Source organism: Clarias gariepinus, chromosome 23 (assembly GCF_024256425.1).
Source record: "Clarias gariepinus isolate MV-2021 ecotype Netherlands chromosome 23, CGAR_prim_01v2, whole genome shotgun sequence".
In the NCBI taxonomy this organism is placed as follows: domain Eukaryota; kingdom Metazoa; phylum Chordata; class Actinopteri; order Siluriformes; family Clariidae; genus Clarias; species Clarias gariepinus.
Window position 1 is genome coordinate 5,965,094 of NC_071122.1, and position 19,114 is coordinate 5,984,207.

At 35.9% G+C, this 19,114-nt stretch overlaps 1 protein-coding gene across 2 annotated transcripts; it reads left to right on the forward strand.

Annotated features, from left to right (window-relative positions):
• Positions 1-5,299: 5,299 nt before the first annotated feature.
• elk4 (ETS transcription factor ELK4) lies at positions 5,300-15,640 on the forward strand. Of its 2 annotated transcripts, XM_053484122.1 has the most exons (7): positions 5,300-5,497; positions 7,928-8,094; positions 8,774-8,988; positions 9,090-9,785; positions 10,184-10,378; positions 12,470-12,586; positions 15,268-15,640. In XM_053484122.1, exons 3-7 carry the CDS (start codon positions 8,782-8,784, stop codon positions 15,367-15,369), a joined length of 1,317 nt encoding a protein of 438 aa, XP_053340097.1. In that variant the 5' UTR covers positions 5,300-5,497; positions 7,928-8,094; positions 8,774-8,781; the 3' UTR covers positions 15,370-15,640. The 2 variants fall into 2 exon arrangements, with proteins under 2 accessions (XP_053340097.1, XP_053340096.1); XM_053484121.1 differs by lacking the exon at positions 7,928-8,094.
• The last annotated feature ends 3,474 nt before the right edge of the window (positions 15,641-19,114 follow it).

Sequence of the window (19,114 nt, forward strand, 5' to 3'; positions counted from 1 at the left end):
TGAAAAACGTTTTTCTTTTTTTTTACCCTGCATCAAGCAAAGAGAACATTAAAATAACTTAATAACTGGGTTTAAAGCTGTCCAATGCATTATTAAAACTTGTAAGTACGGTTCTGAGCTGTCAACTACACAATAAAAATGTGGTCTAAATAGATCATTACTTAAATGCTTGAAGTTGCATTTAAAAAAAAGGCCAGTAGAAACAAAAGCTATGTTTAATATATGTGATGAGAAACCACAGGATTGGGAATAATCAGCTCTATGTTCACCTACAGAAAACCACCTGTTGAAGAGACAAATAAAAAAAAAAGGCTTTAGTTTGCTAGAGAGCATAAAGATTAGACTTTAAAGCAATAAAAAAGGTCATGTAGTCCAGATTCAGTCTCTGTGTTCGAGCTGGATTTAGTTTGAAAGTGCAAATCATTCAAAGGAAGGGCAGCTTTAAAAACTGTATTGAAACACATGTCTCATGACCTCTTCACTTTTCTCTTCTCTTGGTAGAAGAGATGTGCTTTTTTTCTGGCCACATCCCTCCATGGCCGTTCCCTTTTTTTCCTTCATCTTACGAGACTCATACTAAAGCATTAACACTTTAATTTCATGATTAAAGCCATCCAGTATAGCTGCTCAGCCATGTAGCTGGAGAAGTCTATCCTCTTTTATTTAATGTTTTTTTTTAACTGAAGAAGATAAATGTTATTTTCCTATGTATGACAATAAAACGTGAAAAAGCAATTAGCTATAAAGCTCATTTGGACCAATTTTTGTCTTCTTTTACATACAGCTAGAATACATACAGGTGCATCTTAATAAATTAGAATATCATCGAAAAGTTGACTTATTTCAGTCATTCAATTCAAACAGTAAAAATCATATATCGATAAATTATACACAGACAGATATATTTCACATGTTTATTTCTTTTAATTTTGATGATTACAACTAATTAAAAAACGAAAATTCAGTATCTTAGAAAATTTTTATATTAGTTAAGAGAATGAACATGTACAACACTTAATACTTGGTCAAGGCTTTCTTTGCATGAATTACTGCAGCAATGGAGGTGATCAGTCTGTGGCACAGGCCTGTGCTGACTTTGGACCTAATAAAAGATGGTGAACCAACCCACCATTGACTGTGCAGACTTTACACTGGACATCAAGAAACTTGGATTCTGTGCCTCTCCACTCTTCCTCCAGACTCTGGGACCTTAATTTCCAAATTCAATTCAATTCAATTCAATTTTATTTGTATAGCGCTTTTAGCAATTTTCATTGCCGCAAAGCAGCTTTACATAGTCAAAAGAATTATTTAAGTTTGTATGAAATGTGAATTTGTATGAATCAAAATGGTCAGTTTGTCCCTGATGAACAAGCCGAGGACGACAGTGGCAAGGAAAAACTCCCTGAGATGGTAATAAGAAGAAACCTTGAGAGGAACCAGACTCAACAGGGAACCCATCCTCATTTGGGTGAAACAGAAAGCAGTAAATGATCTGCATTTATACAGTGTGTAGGGTGGGAGGCAGTTCAGCTATAATAGCTGATGTTAATTGATGTTAATATGGAGTCCAGGTATTGAAGACCCAGGTAGACTTGTAAGAAGTTCCAGTCAAATGAAACGCAAAACTTAGAGGGCTTTGGCGCACTGATCAACAGTCCAGTCCTTTTTGTCCTTTGCCCAGGTAAGATGCCTCTGACGTTGTTTCTGGTTTAAAAGTGGCTTGACACAAGGAAGGTGACGGTTGTAGCCCATGTCCTGGATACTTCTATGCGTAGTGGGTCTTGAAGCATTGACTCCAGCTGCAGTCCACTTTTTGTGAATCTGCTCCTACATTCTTGAATGTGCTTCGTTTCACAATCCTCTCAAGGCTGCGGTTATCCCTGTTGCTTGTGCAACTTTTTCTACATCATTTTTTCCTTTATTCAACTTTCCATTAATGTGCTTAGATGCAGCATTCTAAACAGCCAGCTTCTTGAACCAGACTGAGAGACTTAAAGGCTCAGGAAACCTTTGCAGGTGTTTTGGATTAATTAGCTGATAAGAGTGTGTGTTTCGTGTATTAAGTTATTTTCATTAGCTGTAAGCTATAATCATCAAACCTAAAAGAAATAAACACTTTTACCTACACGGGGCCTTCATAACATGACTAGAAAGACTAAAAAAATTTCAACAATGGAAATCTGAGGAATATTAATGGATAGATTTTTTTTTTGCATTTTATATAAATATGTTAATATGAGAACAAACTTCTTTTTCCAAATTCTACAAGTTGTTTATTTGTTTCAAGTTCATAAGCATTTATAAATTCTTCATGCATCCCCTTCCTATTATTTACAAATGACTCTAAACTTACACGGTGACATCATTAATGAACACTAACTTGCACATAAACACTGTATAGGCACATTTTTATACATTCTTTATCTACCATTATATATTCATTCATAATACATTTGTGCACATGGACGCGTGTGTAATGAATGTGCTATAAAGGGTAGCTACCTTAAGGAATAAAAAATTATTTAGTAGTACTCTTTGAAGCATTCATTTGTTTTTAATGTAGTTTTGAGCAGGGCAAACCAAACACAGACACCGGGAGATGGAGATTAAGGATAAAAGGTGCTCTTTTTATTGAGGAGAGAAACGGGACTGGAGGTCCCTAGAAAAAGGAAGGAAGATGCAGTTCCTTGGCTTCAGACGACGCCCCAAATCAGGGGATGGTTGCTACTTGTGAAGGCTGAAGATGAAGAACCAGAGAAGAACATGTATCGTTTAAGTGTAAAGCTCTTGTGGAGTGATGTTTTCTTTTCTGTTTAGGTTATGAAATTGTATTTATTTATCCAGTTATGTTAGATTTTGTATTTATATGTCTGCGTGTTGATTCAAACCTTTGTGGTAATTAGGGCTTCTAAATCTAATATAAAAATTGTATACAGTTCTGGAAAAAAATAAGAGACCACTGTAAATGAATTAGTTTCTTTTATTATTATTATTATTATTATTATTTTACAGGTGCATATATTGGTGAGATGAACAGTTTCATTTTTTATGAAGTGCTGACAATATTTCTCCTAAATTCGGGATATAACTATTGTTATATATTTTAAAGGAACTGACAACACCACAACACATCTGAGGTCATGTGCTATTTGCAGAGATTTAATAATTCACATAAAACAAAGTGCAAATAAATTTGTAAACAAATTGTGTTAATGCTTTGGCTAAATAACATTAAGAAATCAGTTTTTGGTGGAATAAATATGAACCTCGTCAGGCAAAAGTCAGAGAAAATTATTTCTTGATTGTAATAAGTCAGCCAAGATTAAACAGCTAATGATAATAATATACTGTAATCCTAATATCTTAACACGATTTAGTATTTAGTATCATAACTCCATCATCCCAATGCAGAGTCTCAGAGTTGAAGCTGTTGTTATTGGAGCATTAGGTGAGAGCTTTATATAGCGGGTACATAAAGCATGTGGGAATGGAATCTGAGTATCGGCTCTGGAAGCTGGACGGCCTGTTAAACAGGAATGTCTGGCTCTCTCTGGTCAATTTTTAAGGCCTGGAGTGGGTTTAAAAAGCATAGCTGACTCGGAATAACTGGCAGGTTCAGAAGCCAGCTGCTGTTTATGTTTAAAATACCGTTCCAGTATAAAAAATGTGGGGTATTTGTAAAAGATTTAGCCATTCAACATGGTGAAACTTGGTTTTGATTTAGGGTGCACTACGTACATTGTTACAAACTATATGCAAATTTGCACTAACTTACTTAAAGCAGAGTTGGCATGTAGGTATGGTTAATATTTACAACAATATTGCAATATAGGTTTAAATCTTTTGTCTGATTGGTAAAAAAAAAAACATCTGTGGGCTGTGGGTCTGCTGTTTATAGCATGTTTATATTTTACACAACATCAGTTGTTTTTTTTTTTATCTTGCTGCTATATCTGTTGATTCTTTTAGAACTTTTTAGTGGTTATATTTAAAATTATGCCTGGCTAGTCTAGTGCGATGTTCCTGCACTTAATATAACTTTTTACCTGCTAGTTGAAAGTTTAGAAATAAGGATTACTCAGCTCTCCAAGACTACAGTAAGGCCCAACTGAATCAAATGTGTGTGTTCTCAGTGTCCAATCGCTGATCCCCTTTGATCCCAACACCCAGTCCAATCACTGACCACCACTCTTCCCAACAACCAGTAACTGATCAACACTGTTTCCAACAACCAGTCCAATCATTAATTACCACTGATTCCACTGACCAACCACTGACCACAGTTGTTCACACTAACCAATTACTAATTATTACTGTTTCCAGTAACCAACTGAACATCATCATTGTTCCAAAAAGCAACCACTAATTCCCATGATAAATCACTAACCGATAGCTTACCAGCAACCACAAAAGTATCATTTCCCTATGATCAACCACTCATCATCTTTGTTCCTGACGACTAAAAACTGTCTCTGTACACGCAATGCAGTCTGATATGGGGTTTTAGTAGCTATGCCCTCACCCTGGTGTACCCATTGTAGATGTTCTTCAGTCTGCTCTGATTTTTTGGCAGCTGAACGTATGACATAAATGTTGAAGATGATGCTGTCTATTGTTTTTTTTTTCTAAAGGAATGCCTGTGATACACTTTTCATAAGATGATGATGATTCTGCCTACTGTTACATTAGCAGAGGAACTCCTACATAGACCAAGTATATAGATAATAAAGAGAGTTATAGAGACAAGAAAATTTGTTAAATACACAAACTGTTAGACCAGTTGATTATTTTCACACACCATCAAAAATATATAAACACCTTCATTTTAGATTGGTATAGAGCCCCTTTCATGACATTGGAGGAAACGATATTCTGTGGCCATGACTTACTAAGGTAAGTGAGACATCATCGATCATCATGAGATCATTCATGTTCCAGATGTGACAGGATGATTGTTGTTTTGGAGTTTTGAGTTATGCCTTAGTAGGTCATGGCGCTAAATATTTTTCCCCCAATGTCACCAGAGGGGCTCCGTAGATTAGTGATATTTCTTAAATCTTAAAATCTGGTGTCTCAGAGTGACAGCTGTCATCCCTAATAACCCTTGCCACTCTACTTTTGGCTTTTTAATAATTTTAAATACAGTACATTTACAGTGATGGTTCCGGGTTGCGTCTTAAATACCGCAGTCAACTGAGACATAGTGCACTTCTTAGCTCTTAGGGCCTTATTTTACACTGTGTGAAGTGCACTGTGTGTAGGGAACAGCGAGGAATTCGGGACACAGAACCGCGGCTTTACTCAGTGCAGGAATGAATCGCACACTTCCTGTTTTTGGTTTAAAAGAAATAATAATAATAAAAATAACATTGAAATGGAATTAAAAGAAAAATTATAATTTAGGGGTTTGTAATCCTTTAAATAATTTGAAGGCTGTTGTTTTATTTACAACGACGTGAGAAAGTAAATATTTTGGATGGATCGAATTTGGCAGGTATGAATCTATGATGGGAATAATTGAGGCTAAGTTAACTATCTTAGCGTAGCTAGCAAGGTGAGCTAGCTACTTATATATATATATATATATATATATATATATATATATATATATCAACTTATTAATCAAACAAGTTAAAATATAAATATTTAGGTTGTATGCTTGAAGATCAGACGGCTAACTCGTCCTAGCTAGCTTGTTTTGTTTACCTGAGAAGCTAGCAGAGTTAGCAAGAGTTCCCTAGCTAGCGCGCTAAGTTTTAGCTAGCAAGCTGACAGGTTGTTTTGTTGTGGAAACTCAGAGCTCAGTTGAGGTTATATTTTAACCAACCAACCAAAATAGTTTTTAAAATGCAGTGTGCAATAATATGTGGTTAATAACGTTAGGTGTACTAGCTAGGTGAGTTGATAATTGAGTTAGCTAGGTACTTTAGCCAGTGAACTTTGGTCGCGGTAATATAAGTTACACAAACTGCGACTACTGTACATTGCTAGCTCGAAATAGTAAAGTTAACCCGATTATTACTTCATCCAGGTCTAAGATTAACCAGCTAACTAAATAGCTGTCCGTATGAATTCTGTTCAATGCATTACAACTGGAGAGTTTTTTTTTTAAATCCATAAAACTAGTTCATCTTCACTGTTGATTCATACTAATGATCTGATTGATATACTAGCGTTAGTACCCGTTCATGGGGGAAGCGAATAATAAGCTGATCAGCTTTAATGTAATCAGTGAATCAGTTTATTTATTTATTTATTTTTTTTGTACAGCAGAACTCTGTCTAACTTATTAATACAAAGAAATTACAATTTTGCAAGGTTAAGTGTCTTAGGCCTTGTTTATGCTACTTATGTACTTCTTTCCCAGTCGATGAAATTCACTTATTCCACTTCAGCAGTGAAAATATGAACTAATCCCAGTAAAAATATTTAGTTTAGCTTTTCTAATTAATATCTATTGGTGCATGAATTAGTTTACATTAAGCTTGTTAGTAGATGTTAGTTATTTTAAAGTAGGTTATTAAATCTCAAATAAAATTTTTATTCGTCACATACACAGTACGATATGCAGTGAAATGCTTATACGACTGCCAGTGACTTTAAAAAATAAAAGCTTATACATAAAAAAATAAATATTAATAAAAGAAATACGTTAGAAATAAAATAAACTAGTAAAATATACTATACAAAGTGAAATATACTGTAATAAAAGAAAAACGTTAGAAAATAAAATTAACTAGTGAAATATATTGTACAAAGTAAAATATACTTTACGAATAAGAACAAAATATCAATATAACAAATATAGAAGAAGAAAATAGAAATTTGTCAAAAATCTGGCACATAACTGTTCATACCATCACTTTTATTCAACGTTTTGATTTCACTTATAGTGCAGTGTTTACTCTGCAAAAGTTTCATAAAATTCTGTCCAGCGGTTGATTTAATACGCACCCACAGTTTGTCGCATGTACAGTCCGCCGTCAAACCTTGCGGTTTGTAATTTGGCACATAAGTGCTCATAACTTAACTTCTTCTCAGCGTTTTGACTTCAGTTATTGAGCAGGTTTAACTTCAGGCAAATACCTAAATACTGTCAAAGATTGGTTTTGGGTCTTCCAATGTACAAACTGTTAAGATATCATTAAAAAAGTGTGTTCTGACGTATTTTGATTCAGGGTTTTTGAATAATTCCTTTCTAAACTTTCTAAAGAAAGTATTAATCCCTTTCTGAAAGTGGAACCCCAGGGGCATTAGATGATGGTGATTATGATGGTATTGATGGTGTTTGATGCTCGGAGAAACTGTACTGCTATGCATAGTGGTAGTGAGGCACTGTTCAGAGACGTTCAGGATGGCACGGTGGCTTATGTTGTTTTCCAGGGTTCTTTGGTCATTTCTGAGCTCTGTGTGATGCTTTGCTTTGTACACTTAGGTCTTAAAGACACATGTACGACCATGTCTGGCCTTGTTTAGGGAAGTTTAACCTTTAACTTCCAAATTCCAATCAATTGAAATCAAATAAACCAACCACCCTGTTGCCTAAAAAGTAAGACACCATTAATATATATATATATATATATATATATATATATATATATATATATATATATTTGTATATTAACACTAAGTCATTTTCACATTACTACCCATGATAATTTCCAAGAACACTTGACTTCAAAGTCCGATTCATTTTGATCAGTGAGAGCACAATCATTCCACACTTGGGAACCATGCTTGAGTCAGCTTGATCGAATCAGATATGGAAGCCAATCATACCAGAACATGTCATCAGTCTCTTATGTCTACTCCAGAACCTGTGCGCTTGACTTTTTTTTTCCCACAAAGTATCAATAATAATAGGCATAGCTGGAAGATTGACTTTCTCATTCTCTTCTTTTCTTCGTATTTAATGACCAACTAGGTGCGTCCTACCACCTGGGGAGATCAGAGAAGAAAAAACAATGTTCACGCTGGCCAACTGGGGAGTCGGGAGGGGGGAGCAATTGTTCTTGTGCTCGGTACAAATCAATCGTGCCTATTGTGAATGCGCCCTAAAACATTGATGACACAGTTGGCTGTTGTAAGGAGGTAAATATCCAACATGTTTGTTACACTTCGGTTATGTTACATTCTTCCATACTTTGACTGTTTTAGGTTAGAAAAAGTTAAATGAGTATAAATGAAAGTGTCCCTCTCCTATTAAGCTCTTAAGATGAGCTTTAAGACTTTACAATGAGACATGAGCTCTCATGGCTGAAAAACACAACTATTTAAAAAAAATGTCTCTATGCCTAATGAACTTCTGGCTCCAACAGCAACCAGAGCAAAGATGGAGGAACGAACACTTAATATATACTGTATGTACAGGAATGTTTATATATTGTAACTTCTCATAGGAGGGGGAAAAGGAAGGTGTAAGCGGATGGACGATGGATTTAAGGGGATTGGTTAGTTATATATCACAAAATAATTGAATAATAAATTTGCAGAAACCGCACACAGCATGCAGGTGAGCGTGATCCTGTGGTACTTATAGTAACGAGTCTGACCACACCTTAAAACCAGTAATGCACGGTAGTGAGTAGTGGTGGTAGTGTCTAAGATTTAGGGCTGCCAGGACTCACTATAATAAGTATCAGAATTTTTCACTGGTGACCTGAAATCTGTCAGTACTGTCACCTCTGTCAAGGTCACTACACTTCTTCACTTGCTGGCAAAGTAGACATATACAGTATAACGTATGGTGTCTTGTTTTCCTTTTATGTAGAGAAGAGCATGGACAGCTCAGTGACCCTGTGGCAATTCCTGCTACAGCTCCTGCTAGAACCGGGCAATGAGCAGCTCATCTGCTGGACCAATGAGGATGGTGAGTTTAAGCTGCTGCAGGCCGAGCAGGTGGCTAAACTATGGGGCGCTCGAAAGAACAAGCCCAGCATGAACTACGACAAGTTGAGCCGAGCCCTGCGCTACTACTATGATAAGGTACCTTCTCACTCACTACAGTAGAATCTGTGATGATTAGTAACTTCAAAATAGTGATTTTCTGAGCTGGGGGCTTGTGCTTTTTCTTTTCTTTTTCTTAGAACATAATTAAGAAAGTAAACGGGCAGAAGTTTGTATACCGCTTCGTCTCCTACCCGGATATTTTAAAAGCCGATTATGCCACCCGAGCTGAAGGAAGCGAAGCGAGTCCCTTTTCTCCTCCTCCCCCTCCTGAGCAACAACAGCCAAACAAAGCGCTAGCCTCCAGCACCAAACCGCCCAAGGACACCTTCAAACCAAGCAGCGCCACTCCGAGCCAGTCCAAATCGTCGGGCCGGAATGACTATATCCACTCAGGTCTGTACACGTCCTTTACGCTGACTTCTCTCCAGTCTGGAACACAGCTCTTCAAGTCCATCAAGATGGAAAATCCTGGGGAGAAGATGGCTGAGAAAAAGGAAGCCCCGCAGCCACCATCAGTCATCAAATTTGGGACCTCGCCACCGATCAGGGTGCCTACGCAGAGCGTAATGGATAAGCTGACTCCGCCTCCACCAACTGCGATTCAGCCCCCGATCCAGTTGTCAGAACCTGAGGAAGAGCAGCTCACTCCCTCCACGCCGCTCGAGGTGAACCCCGGTACTGACGCAGCGCCGATGAACATTATCCTTTCAGGGATTTCTCCTTCTTTGGGATGTTTGTCGCCTTCTTCCAGCACACTCGCTGACTCCAAGGAGCTGATTATAGACACGGATGTCGAATCTGTTTCCTCTCAGCCTTCTGAGCTGCACCTACAGGCAAAGTCCCCAAATTTATTATGGAAATTAGTTTATATGTTAATATGGGTGTCAAGTCCCACCATAAAATGGCCATAAATTTAGGTGCTTAATTAGTAATCAAGTTACTGGTTAGTGTTGTGGTTTTCATTTGCAGTGTTCTGAACTCACACAACAGTTAAATCAGCAACAACAGTTCTTCCAGTTAGTTACTGTTATTACTTACATTATAGCAGCTGTAAATAATCCCTCCCTCACTGAATTTTATCTTTTTCTCTTTTTAAAATAATAAAACCAAAACCGCTGAAACCATTGAAACATAAAATCTTTTATGCTGAAGAGCTGCTTTAACAATGTATTGCTTGACACTGGAGACTCCTTTCATTTAACACTGAATCTTTGCTACTCCTCTGCCCCAGATTCAGCCCTCATCTGAATCCAGCTCCTCAGACATGTCGCTGTCCCTATGCCGTAGTCAAAGCGGCAAAACGTCGAAGAAGCCCAGAGGACTTGAGCTGATGCCCACGCTGTTGGTAAGCAGCTCGGATTTGAGTCCCCTTAACCTGTCCAGTCCGTCACTCCCTACAGCCTCGCTCACACCAGCCTTCCTGCAGGTTAGTATGATCCTCTTTGACCATCCCAGGTGCTGTGGAGTCAGCGTTATGATAAAAAAAAAAAAAACATGTATTGAAGGTTTACTTGAAATTTCCTTAGCACACATGTATTTTCTATGAGGATTATACTGACCCCTAGTGGTTACAATGTGGTGTATCATCTGTTTAACTGTGTTATACTGGTATTTAAAGACAATAGCAACCACATGCAGCTCAGTCTATACTGTCTATATCATCCTTCTTGATATGGCCTAAATGCATTTTTTTTTTAGTCGCACTTGCCTGTTAATCATTGTGATCATGTTATGCAATTTCATTTTCAGATTTAAGGAGAAAAGCAGACTGGGCTGTCTTTAAACCAAAGCACTTAAATGATTTATACGTGTGTTATTTATTTGGTAGATTATTTTAAAAAAGCTCATGATACACCTACACCTGATTTAACTAATCAACTAATCAACAGCCTTCTCTTATTAAGCAGGGGAAACACTGCAGGGCAGTGGTCCCACCAGAAATAGGATGAGAACCACTGATCTAGATGATGTTAAAGTTATATCTCATGTCCGCTTGTGAACATGTATTATATATAAGGGGTGTTCAAGTCAAACCGGGGCTTTAAGCACAGTATGGTGAGACTCTTAGCTGCAAACATTTGAATGATGCAAATGTTTTAAAAAAGGCTGTAAGTCTGTGAATGACTCGCCAGCTTGCAAAAGAGACGCATTGTCTGTGGGAATTGTGTAAAAAATCATTCACCAACACCACTTGCACTTTACCGGAACTCGGCTGGGAGTTATTGCCACATCTACTGTATAGTCCTGACCTCACTCCAAGCCATTTTTACATGTTTAGGAGTTCTTCGGAGGCCAGCATTTCTAACATGAGGCAGTCTCCAGCATACTGAGAAAAATTTCTTTGTTGATTGCGTTCAAGCACTTGTGGAACTCTGGGAGAAGTGCATTAGTGTAGCAGGGGATTATATAGAAAAATAAAGAAACTTTATACTCTCATAACTGTGTTCCGTTTTGCCTCATTGATTTGAACGCTTCCCTTAGTTACATCTTCTCAGTAATAAAATATTTCCACAGGTAGCTAGGGTTAGGAATGTAGAAGCAGGTGATCTGTAGGTCTGAACTGAAAGACAGTTCTGGTGACAAGATGCCTCACTCCCATTACAGCTTCCTGTCGATAACAGGGGCTAATTAATATCCTCCCTCTTCCACACGGAGACTTGTTATCCAGACAGTAGATGGCAGTGACGCTCCAGCTTCAGAGGTTAGCTTTTTGCTGCATAGGTGGCTTCCTCACCCACAGGGTTTTGAGGAGATTTGGTTGGATGAAGCTTTGATGGATAACCTCATTAAGGCCACACAATGGCTGATTTTATGATCAGATACTCGTTTGGTTGCAGATGACGATGCTCAGCTGTCGCTCAACCATTTATTTGTTAAAGTTACACCACAGATGAGGGATTGTATTGTTTTTGTTTATGATTTTTCTTTTGTGTAGTCACAATGCACGTCCATACGCCTGGATGGGCTTCCTGTGTTTTTTAAAAACTAATCATGTACCACCAGACTGGTTTTTGCATTGTTATGATGTGTAACAAAACATTTTTACATATTTCATTGTTTTGTAGTCAGTTAGATATTTAAAATGAAGCATAATCAAAGAAATATATATATATATATATATATATATATATATATATATATATTTATATAATTTAAAGAAATAATTTTGATCAGTTTGTGCTAAAACTAACAATGAAACGCTATTGTAGAAAATAATCAGTGACTTCACTTATGTCCACAATTCAAATTTGTTCCTGTCTTCACTTAAATTATAGCAGCTTTATACATTCCCTTATTAGTCACTCTTACTCTCTCTCTCTCTTAATAAGACTAAAAAGCTGCAACTTAATGTGCTTTGAATAAACTGGAAAGTCTCTTTTCCAGAAAGTTCAGAAATCAACACAGCTGTTGTACAGAAACATGAGGATGTAGAAATTTATTTTATAGCTTTACGGTAAAGAGAACACACAGGTAAAGTAAGCTCATTCGCTGATTAGATGTTTGTTCTGTGCCACAGACACCCTTGTTGCTCACACCCAGTCCTCTGCTCTCCAACATCCATTTTTGGAGCACACTCAGTCCTGTTGCTCCAATCAGCCCGGCTCGAAGACAAGGCGCACATACACTCTTTCAGGTGAGTCTCTTTTTAGCTCATCCACACATCCTGTTATTAATCCATATTTTGTATTCACAAGGTGCAAGTCACCATGCTTCGTTTGGTTTAGTTTTCTGTCTCACTTTTTAAAATATGCAGCATTCCCGTCTTTCAGTTTTTGCCTGTTATCTTGTCATGTCCCTGTGAGTTAGAGGAAGTTAAACAAAACATGCTTATAGGATTAATGTAAAACTGCGTGTTTGCGTTGAGGTGGGGAAAAAATGTATGAATGCAACCTTGATAAGAATGAATGAGAAGAGGGCTCAAAACATTGCAATCATTACATTGTTACGCTTGTAGGTAAAAATGGAAGTAGGGCTGGGTGATGTAAAACAGAAATTGTATGTAATACAAGGGCTGTCCTGAAATAATGCAAAAGTGGGCATCTTTCTTTATTGATTAAGACAGGTGGCATGAATTCCACATGTTGGTAGAGTAACTCTTCCTCTATAAAAACGTAAGACGTAATGTATTCTTAATTATAAGTTATGCATTTGCGCCATGACTTTAATATTGGCACAAACGCATCACTTGACTATGTTGAGTAGTAGGGATGGGAATCACCAGGGGCCACCTGATATGATATTGCCATACCCAGTTGCCAATTCAGTTTGTACTGTGATTCTGTAAGTATCACGATTTTATAAAAATCCTGATTTTTTTATATTCGTAACAGTTCTACACAAACAGCAAAACTTATTTGGAATGGTGTGCTGCATGCCATTGTGTATATGCCACCTGTAGGATTATGGTGCAACTACAACACTTTACCACCTCAACAGCAAACCATGTAAAAATGTATAAAAAAAAATCCAATTTGAAGTCAGTGTGACGGTATATTTAATATGCAATTAAATCGATTTTATTTCGCTGGGTGTCTGTTGAATAGTACCTTTTGTTGAAGAAGGTAAGATGAAGAGTTATTTGACCGACATGATCAATTTGTATGACCTTTGTCTGTTTATTATAAAAAAAATTTATGTCCATTTTTTTATTTAATAGATGAGAGATGTGCAACAGTAACACTATTATTTAAAGCAAATAGTGCAAACAATGATTGTTTCAAATGAAGAATATATTTTTTAATATTGAAAAAAAAAAGCAAAACAGTGCACTATTTGCTATATACAAATTGATAAACCATTCTTTTGTAACACTAAATGGTTCTTTGACTAAGAAGGGAACTTTAGGTACTGCTCTGATCATAGAAAATAAACGAAGCAAAACTTCTTTTTACATTTTGAATGGGCTGATACTTATATACAATTATCGGCTTTGGATCAATTAACCTGCAAATTTATTGGTTTACATCTAAAACACTAACTATATAGTAAGCCAAAAAACAAAAAAAACATACGTTACTCATTTGACGTTTGTAAATTAGATTATGCTTTGTCTGGCCCTTATACTTTACTATCTCTCTTCCAGCCACAGAACTGACACAGAATGTTGTGTGTAAATTTGCTGTGAAAGTGCTGTGAGCTGTGAAAGTGAGGTGTGACTGGCATTGTGACTTTCTTTTTTCAATTACATTCCACCATTAATGTTTACTGTCTGATTTCTTCTCAAGCAGCTATATTGCTTACAGGTTTTGAAGTCTCAAAACTAATAAAAGTATATAATTAATATTGAGAAGCTGTGTAACTTGTGTTACTGATTTGTTTAATGCCATGTCTTCCTTTTTAACTCCCCCATGCTAGTCTTATGCTTAACACTCCGGTCCAGTAGGTGGCAGTATTGGCACAAACCACATATAAACGCAGCGAAACTCTCACAAAACATAAGTATTTGCAGAACATGGAAGCAGTTTGTATTTTCACCAAAACTGTGGTGTATTTAATAGGGACTGAAATCACCAGGGACCAACCAATATGATGATATTTGGTCTATAGTTTAGAGTGCACCACCTGTAGGATCATCGAGGAATAGAGGAATAGCAGCCTTTTACCACAAATGCACGTGTATATATATATAGTCAGTGTGGACATGTTTTGTGTATCGCCACACAAAAGACTGAATCAAGTGATTTCCCCCCCCCCCCATCTCTAAGAAACATATATGATTTTAAACCAATATAATTTCAACCAGTTTGGGTAAACTGTTTATTTAGGCATAATGTTTAGTGATACAGTGTTAAAGTACCATATAGAGTATCACACACACACATCTTGGATGATTAAGTACACAGAAGAAATTATAATAGTGATTAAAAGTATTAAGACATCGTATGCCCCTATATTGTATTGTCCTAAAGTTCTCCATGCACAAAACAGGTAATGTCACTAATTAATTTTGAGCCTGAAGAGTTGAGCTAACTAGAAAAAAAACTTGTGGAAATGGTGTTCAGCTTCTGAAGTCATGCCCTGGGTTTTCTCCTGACCTAAAGCCAATAGCAAACTCCTGGATAATGGTGAAGAAGGCAGGAGCAGTTAAGAAACCATCTGTACTTCAGGAAGCAAACAAGCAGACATAGATTGAACAACACCAGAGTACTTGCAGACACATTATTCTTATCTTGTCATTTCAAAACTAGGTTTACTTCTGTCTTAATAGTTTTTGCCACTACTATATATACATTTTAAAATATTTTTTTAGTACAACTTTTATTACAGCTTCGACTGACTTTCTTTTTATGCTCTTTGCATCTTATATCTCCTCAGTTTCCATCTGTCCTAAGCTCGACCCAGTTCTCTGTGCCGGTACCCGCTCTGGACGGCACCAACACGCCTGGACCCCTCTCTCCAGACCCACAGAAGACATAGAGGATAAAAAGAGGGGAACAAAAAAAATTGAAGACTGCCATGATTGGTGGGTTGCCTTGACACACAGAAAAAGCACACATCCTCATCCTGTCTTTTTCTATTTTAAGACAAATGTGTGCAACCTTGTTGACCAAATGCTCCCTCCTGGTGACGAAAACGACAATGAGTGTTTAGGAACTTCAGGTGGACTTTGTCTTCGTCCTGAAGGGAGAGTTGTAAAGGTGTTTTTTTTTTTTTTTTAGCTGTTTGCTCAAATGGATGAAGAGCCATCGATACGGAAATGTTTAGACGGGAACATTTTTTTGGCTCTTTCTTTTTGTGTTTTTGTGACTTTTCTAGGGAATGGCTTTCAGGGAGTCACTGTCTGTAATCACTGTTGTTTTAAAAAAATACAGTGATTGCGATTGTGATAGTGATTTTATTTTTATACTTTCTACATAGGGATGCATAAATATTATCAACTAAGACCAAAAAAGTGTCTTGGTCATCATAGATAGTTATCAGGAAACAAGTAACCTACTTCTTATGTAATTGATCATGAATATCACAGCCAGAAAATTAGTTAGCTCTGTTTATATTTCCTCAGTTTAAGAAGTGATTGTGAAAAGCACAAAAGGCACATATGGTCTTTTTATAAAGCCTAATTTTATCAAGATGCGGAAAACCTGTTTCTATTAAAAAATGAACCAGCTGATTATCAAGAGCATCCTACTAGGCAATAGCTGTTATTTTAACTAGTTAGCATTTTAAAAAGTTTATCAGCTTGTATTGTATTGTACACGTACTATCATGTGGTATCAGTCCGATACTCAACATCAGTGTCAGTATCAATGCATCCCTACTTCAACATCATGACGCATAGTTTACATAATTGTCTCTCTGCCAGGCCAGTCCTCTTGTTTCTTTGCCTTCGTATTTGGAGGGAGATGATACCCAAATTTTAAACAAAGTTTCTCTTATTTTGCACTTTTTTTTTGCCATACATCTACAAGCACCTTTACACAACCGTTCATGTCGGTCACTTAGTCACTTAACTGAGGCACTTACAATGTCTCAAGGACGTTTAAATCTTTTTCAGAAATATCTAGAAATTATCTAGTTTTGAGATGGAAAAATAAGACCCAGGGGCTCTAAGCATCCAGATTCTTATTTTTATATTGTTTGTATCGCCTGTTGAAATAGGGTTTATAGCTGTCATACTATTTTTTAAGAGATATATTCGTATGTTGTGAGGAATTAAGTGACAGGTAAGTTGAATTTGGTTGTCAAACTGGATTGAAAAATAATACCAAGATTCTTCTGGAAAAACTATTTTTGTAATTTTTCAAATAACTAAAAAATAGAAAATAAATATCTGGAACTTAAAATTTAGGCCACTACGTCTAAATAAAAGTCAAAATGTAAATGTAGGCAGCTCCACACATTTCTTATTCAATATATTTGTTACCTACTGAGAAAGTGACATCAAATGTAAAAAAACAAGTTAAATCTCTCCTTCTCTTTAAAAAAAAAAAACTTAATCTGAAATCAACTCCAAAAAAATTAAACAGCTGATTATTTTATAATGTGTATTACATTAATATGAATGTGGTTTTAAAGAATTTTCAGTATGTTTACCAAAAAATAAAACAATTCTATCAAAAGCTGCAAGAATTGAAATGAATAAATGAATCTAAATTAAGTAAACATATAATGTACATAACGTAAATTGAAAAATTAAAATTTCATACCAGTGCAAAGCGCAAATATTCTGTGGAAATATTTTGAGCTCTATTTGGACAAGTCTGTAAAAAAAATTGTCTTTTAATTTGGCCATTTTATTACCAGAAAATTTCACATTTAGTTTTGTGGAAAAAAAATTGAAAAGTATAGCTTTAAATTTCAAAATAAATTTTTATAGTTGAAAGGCATCAAATTATATTTGTTTGCTCGGGTTCAAACCAAGCTGTACAATGATAATCAGGTGTAAAACTCAATCCATTTCAGAATAGATTGACATGGTAGGAAATAAGGAAATTAAAGAAACGCATATTTAACTGCCCAAATTTTAAACGTGAAATGGATTGTTCAACTAAAATATTTTCTGCACTTGATTATCATTCTCTTGTATTTGAAGCCTTGAACACAAATTCAAGTCATGTAGTTCAATGTTAGATTTCAATCAACTACTGTACAACGCTTTACTTCCAAATTCACTTAAGATTTTTACTATTTAAATTCCTGCTGTAGTACCACATTTCTCATTCCATTCATTCCCATCCAATGCAGTTGAGACTACTTGCGACATGGCCATTGTCTTAAATAAAATTTCCTTTTAATAGTGAAGCCAGCAGATTTCTGCAGCTGTGATCAAATCTAGGAAATGTATATCTAAACAGTTGCACAACGCAAAATCCTACCTCTGTCATTGTGTCGAATTAGGATCTTGTAAAGCCATGACTCAAACTCAGAACTGGATTCACGGCCATGCACGGCCTGCTATCGTTATTCACTCAGTACACATCTGCAACTTAAGCGCTTGAGCAACTCAGCTCAGCTTAGTGTCAAAATTGTGACAGAGAAAATTGAAATTATTCAGCATCTCAGACTGAGTCTCAGGTATGTCAAATACAAAGCATTTATGCAGTATGTATAAAGCTTGAAACACTGCGTAGGTAGAGAATGTGGGCATTATAAATACACAGCCAAGCCAGTACGATTTAAACAGTAATGATGAACGATAAAGAGGCAGAATAACTTGAAATAAATAAATAAATAAATACTCAACAGTAACTTAACCATTTTAAAATTGATTTTAACTACAATATACATTGCAATAAAAAGATAAGGATATATTGGTAATTATTTGAATTTATATATTAAAGAAAAACAAAGTTGTTTCTAAAAGAAACACAAATTGTAGCTACAATTTCTTTATTCTAATCCCTAAACTTTTTAAAAGGGCTTTATATAAATTTTATTAAAAGAAAACATGAAAGTAGAAATTAAGGTGTATTAATGCATTTGATTTTTCACTGCCATACAAGAGAATTTTTTCCCCTCCCTTTTTTGTTTTGGTTTCTCTGTGGTCAGATTTTTGGCTGTTGGTGCTTTCTGGAACTACAGACTTTACAAACTCGGAACAAAAACCTAGCTGTAACGTATATTAACTAAAGCTAACAAGGTTGAAAGTGTAATTTGAGAGTATGTATGTTTTAGAAAGTCTAAGGACCTGAAAATTAGACTTCAAAATAATGCTTTTGTGCTGTTTACTTTGAGAAGTTTTTGTGGCTTTTCTCAGTGTTTTCCCCCCTCCCCCTCCCCCTCCCCTCCAAGTAACAGTTTTCTTTAATAGCCACAGCCTTCAATTTACTTAGTGTGCTTTAAATGATTAAATACATATCTAATTATTAGACTTGAGCATTCCTGAAAGTATTCACCCCGTTATGGTGTGTATTTTATACACACACAGATGTGTTTAGTGTGTGATGTAAAATGGGAGATTACTGTTTTTTTATTTCTTCTCAATATTCATGTTTATTATACAGCTAATAAAATGAAAAATACTCATATTTTGCCCTCAAACATTTTAAGCTGACATTTTATGTATAGTTTTGTCTGTGTTATGTAAATATTATCTGTAGATTAGTTTGTGACATTCTTTTTTTAAATCGTTCTTTTGTTTGTGTAGCATTCCCAAACTTATATCTTACTTTTCAGTGTTAATTTTTATTGTGGCACTTACATTTAAATATCCCATGTTGAA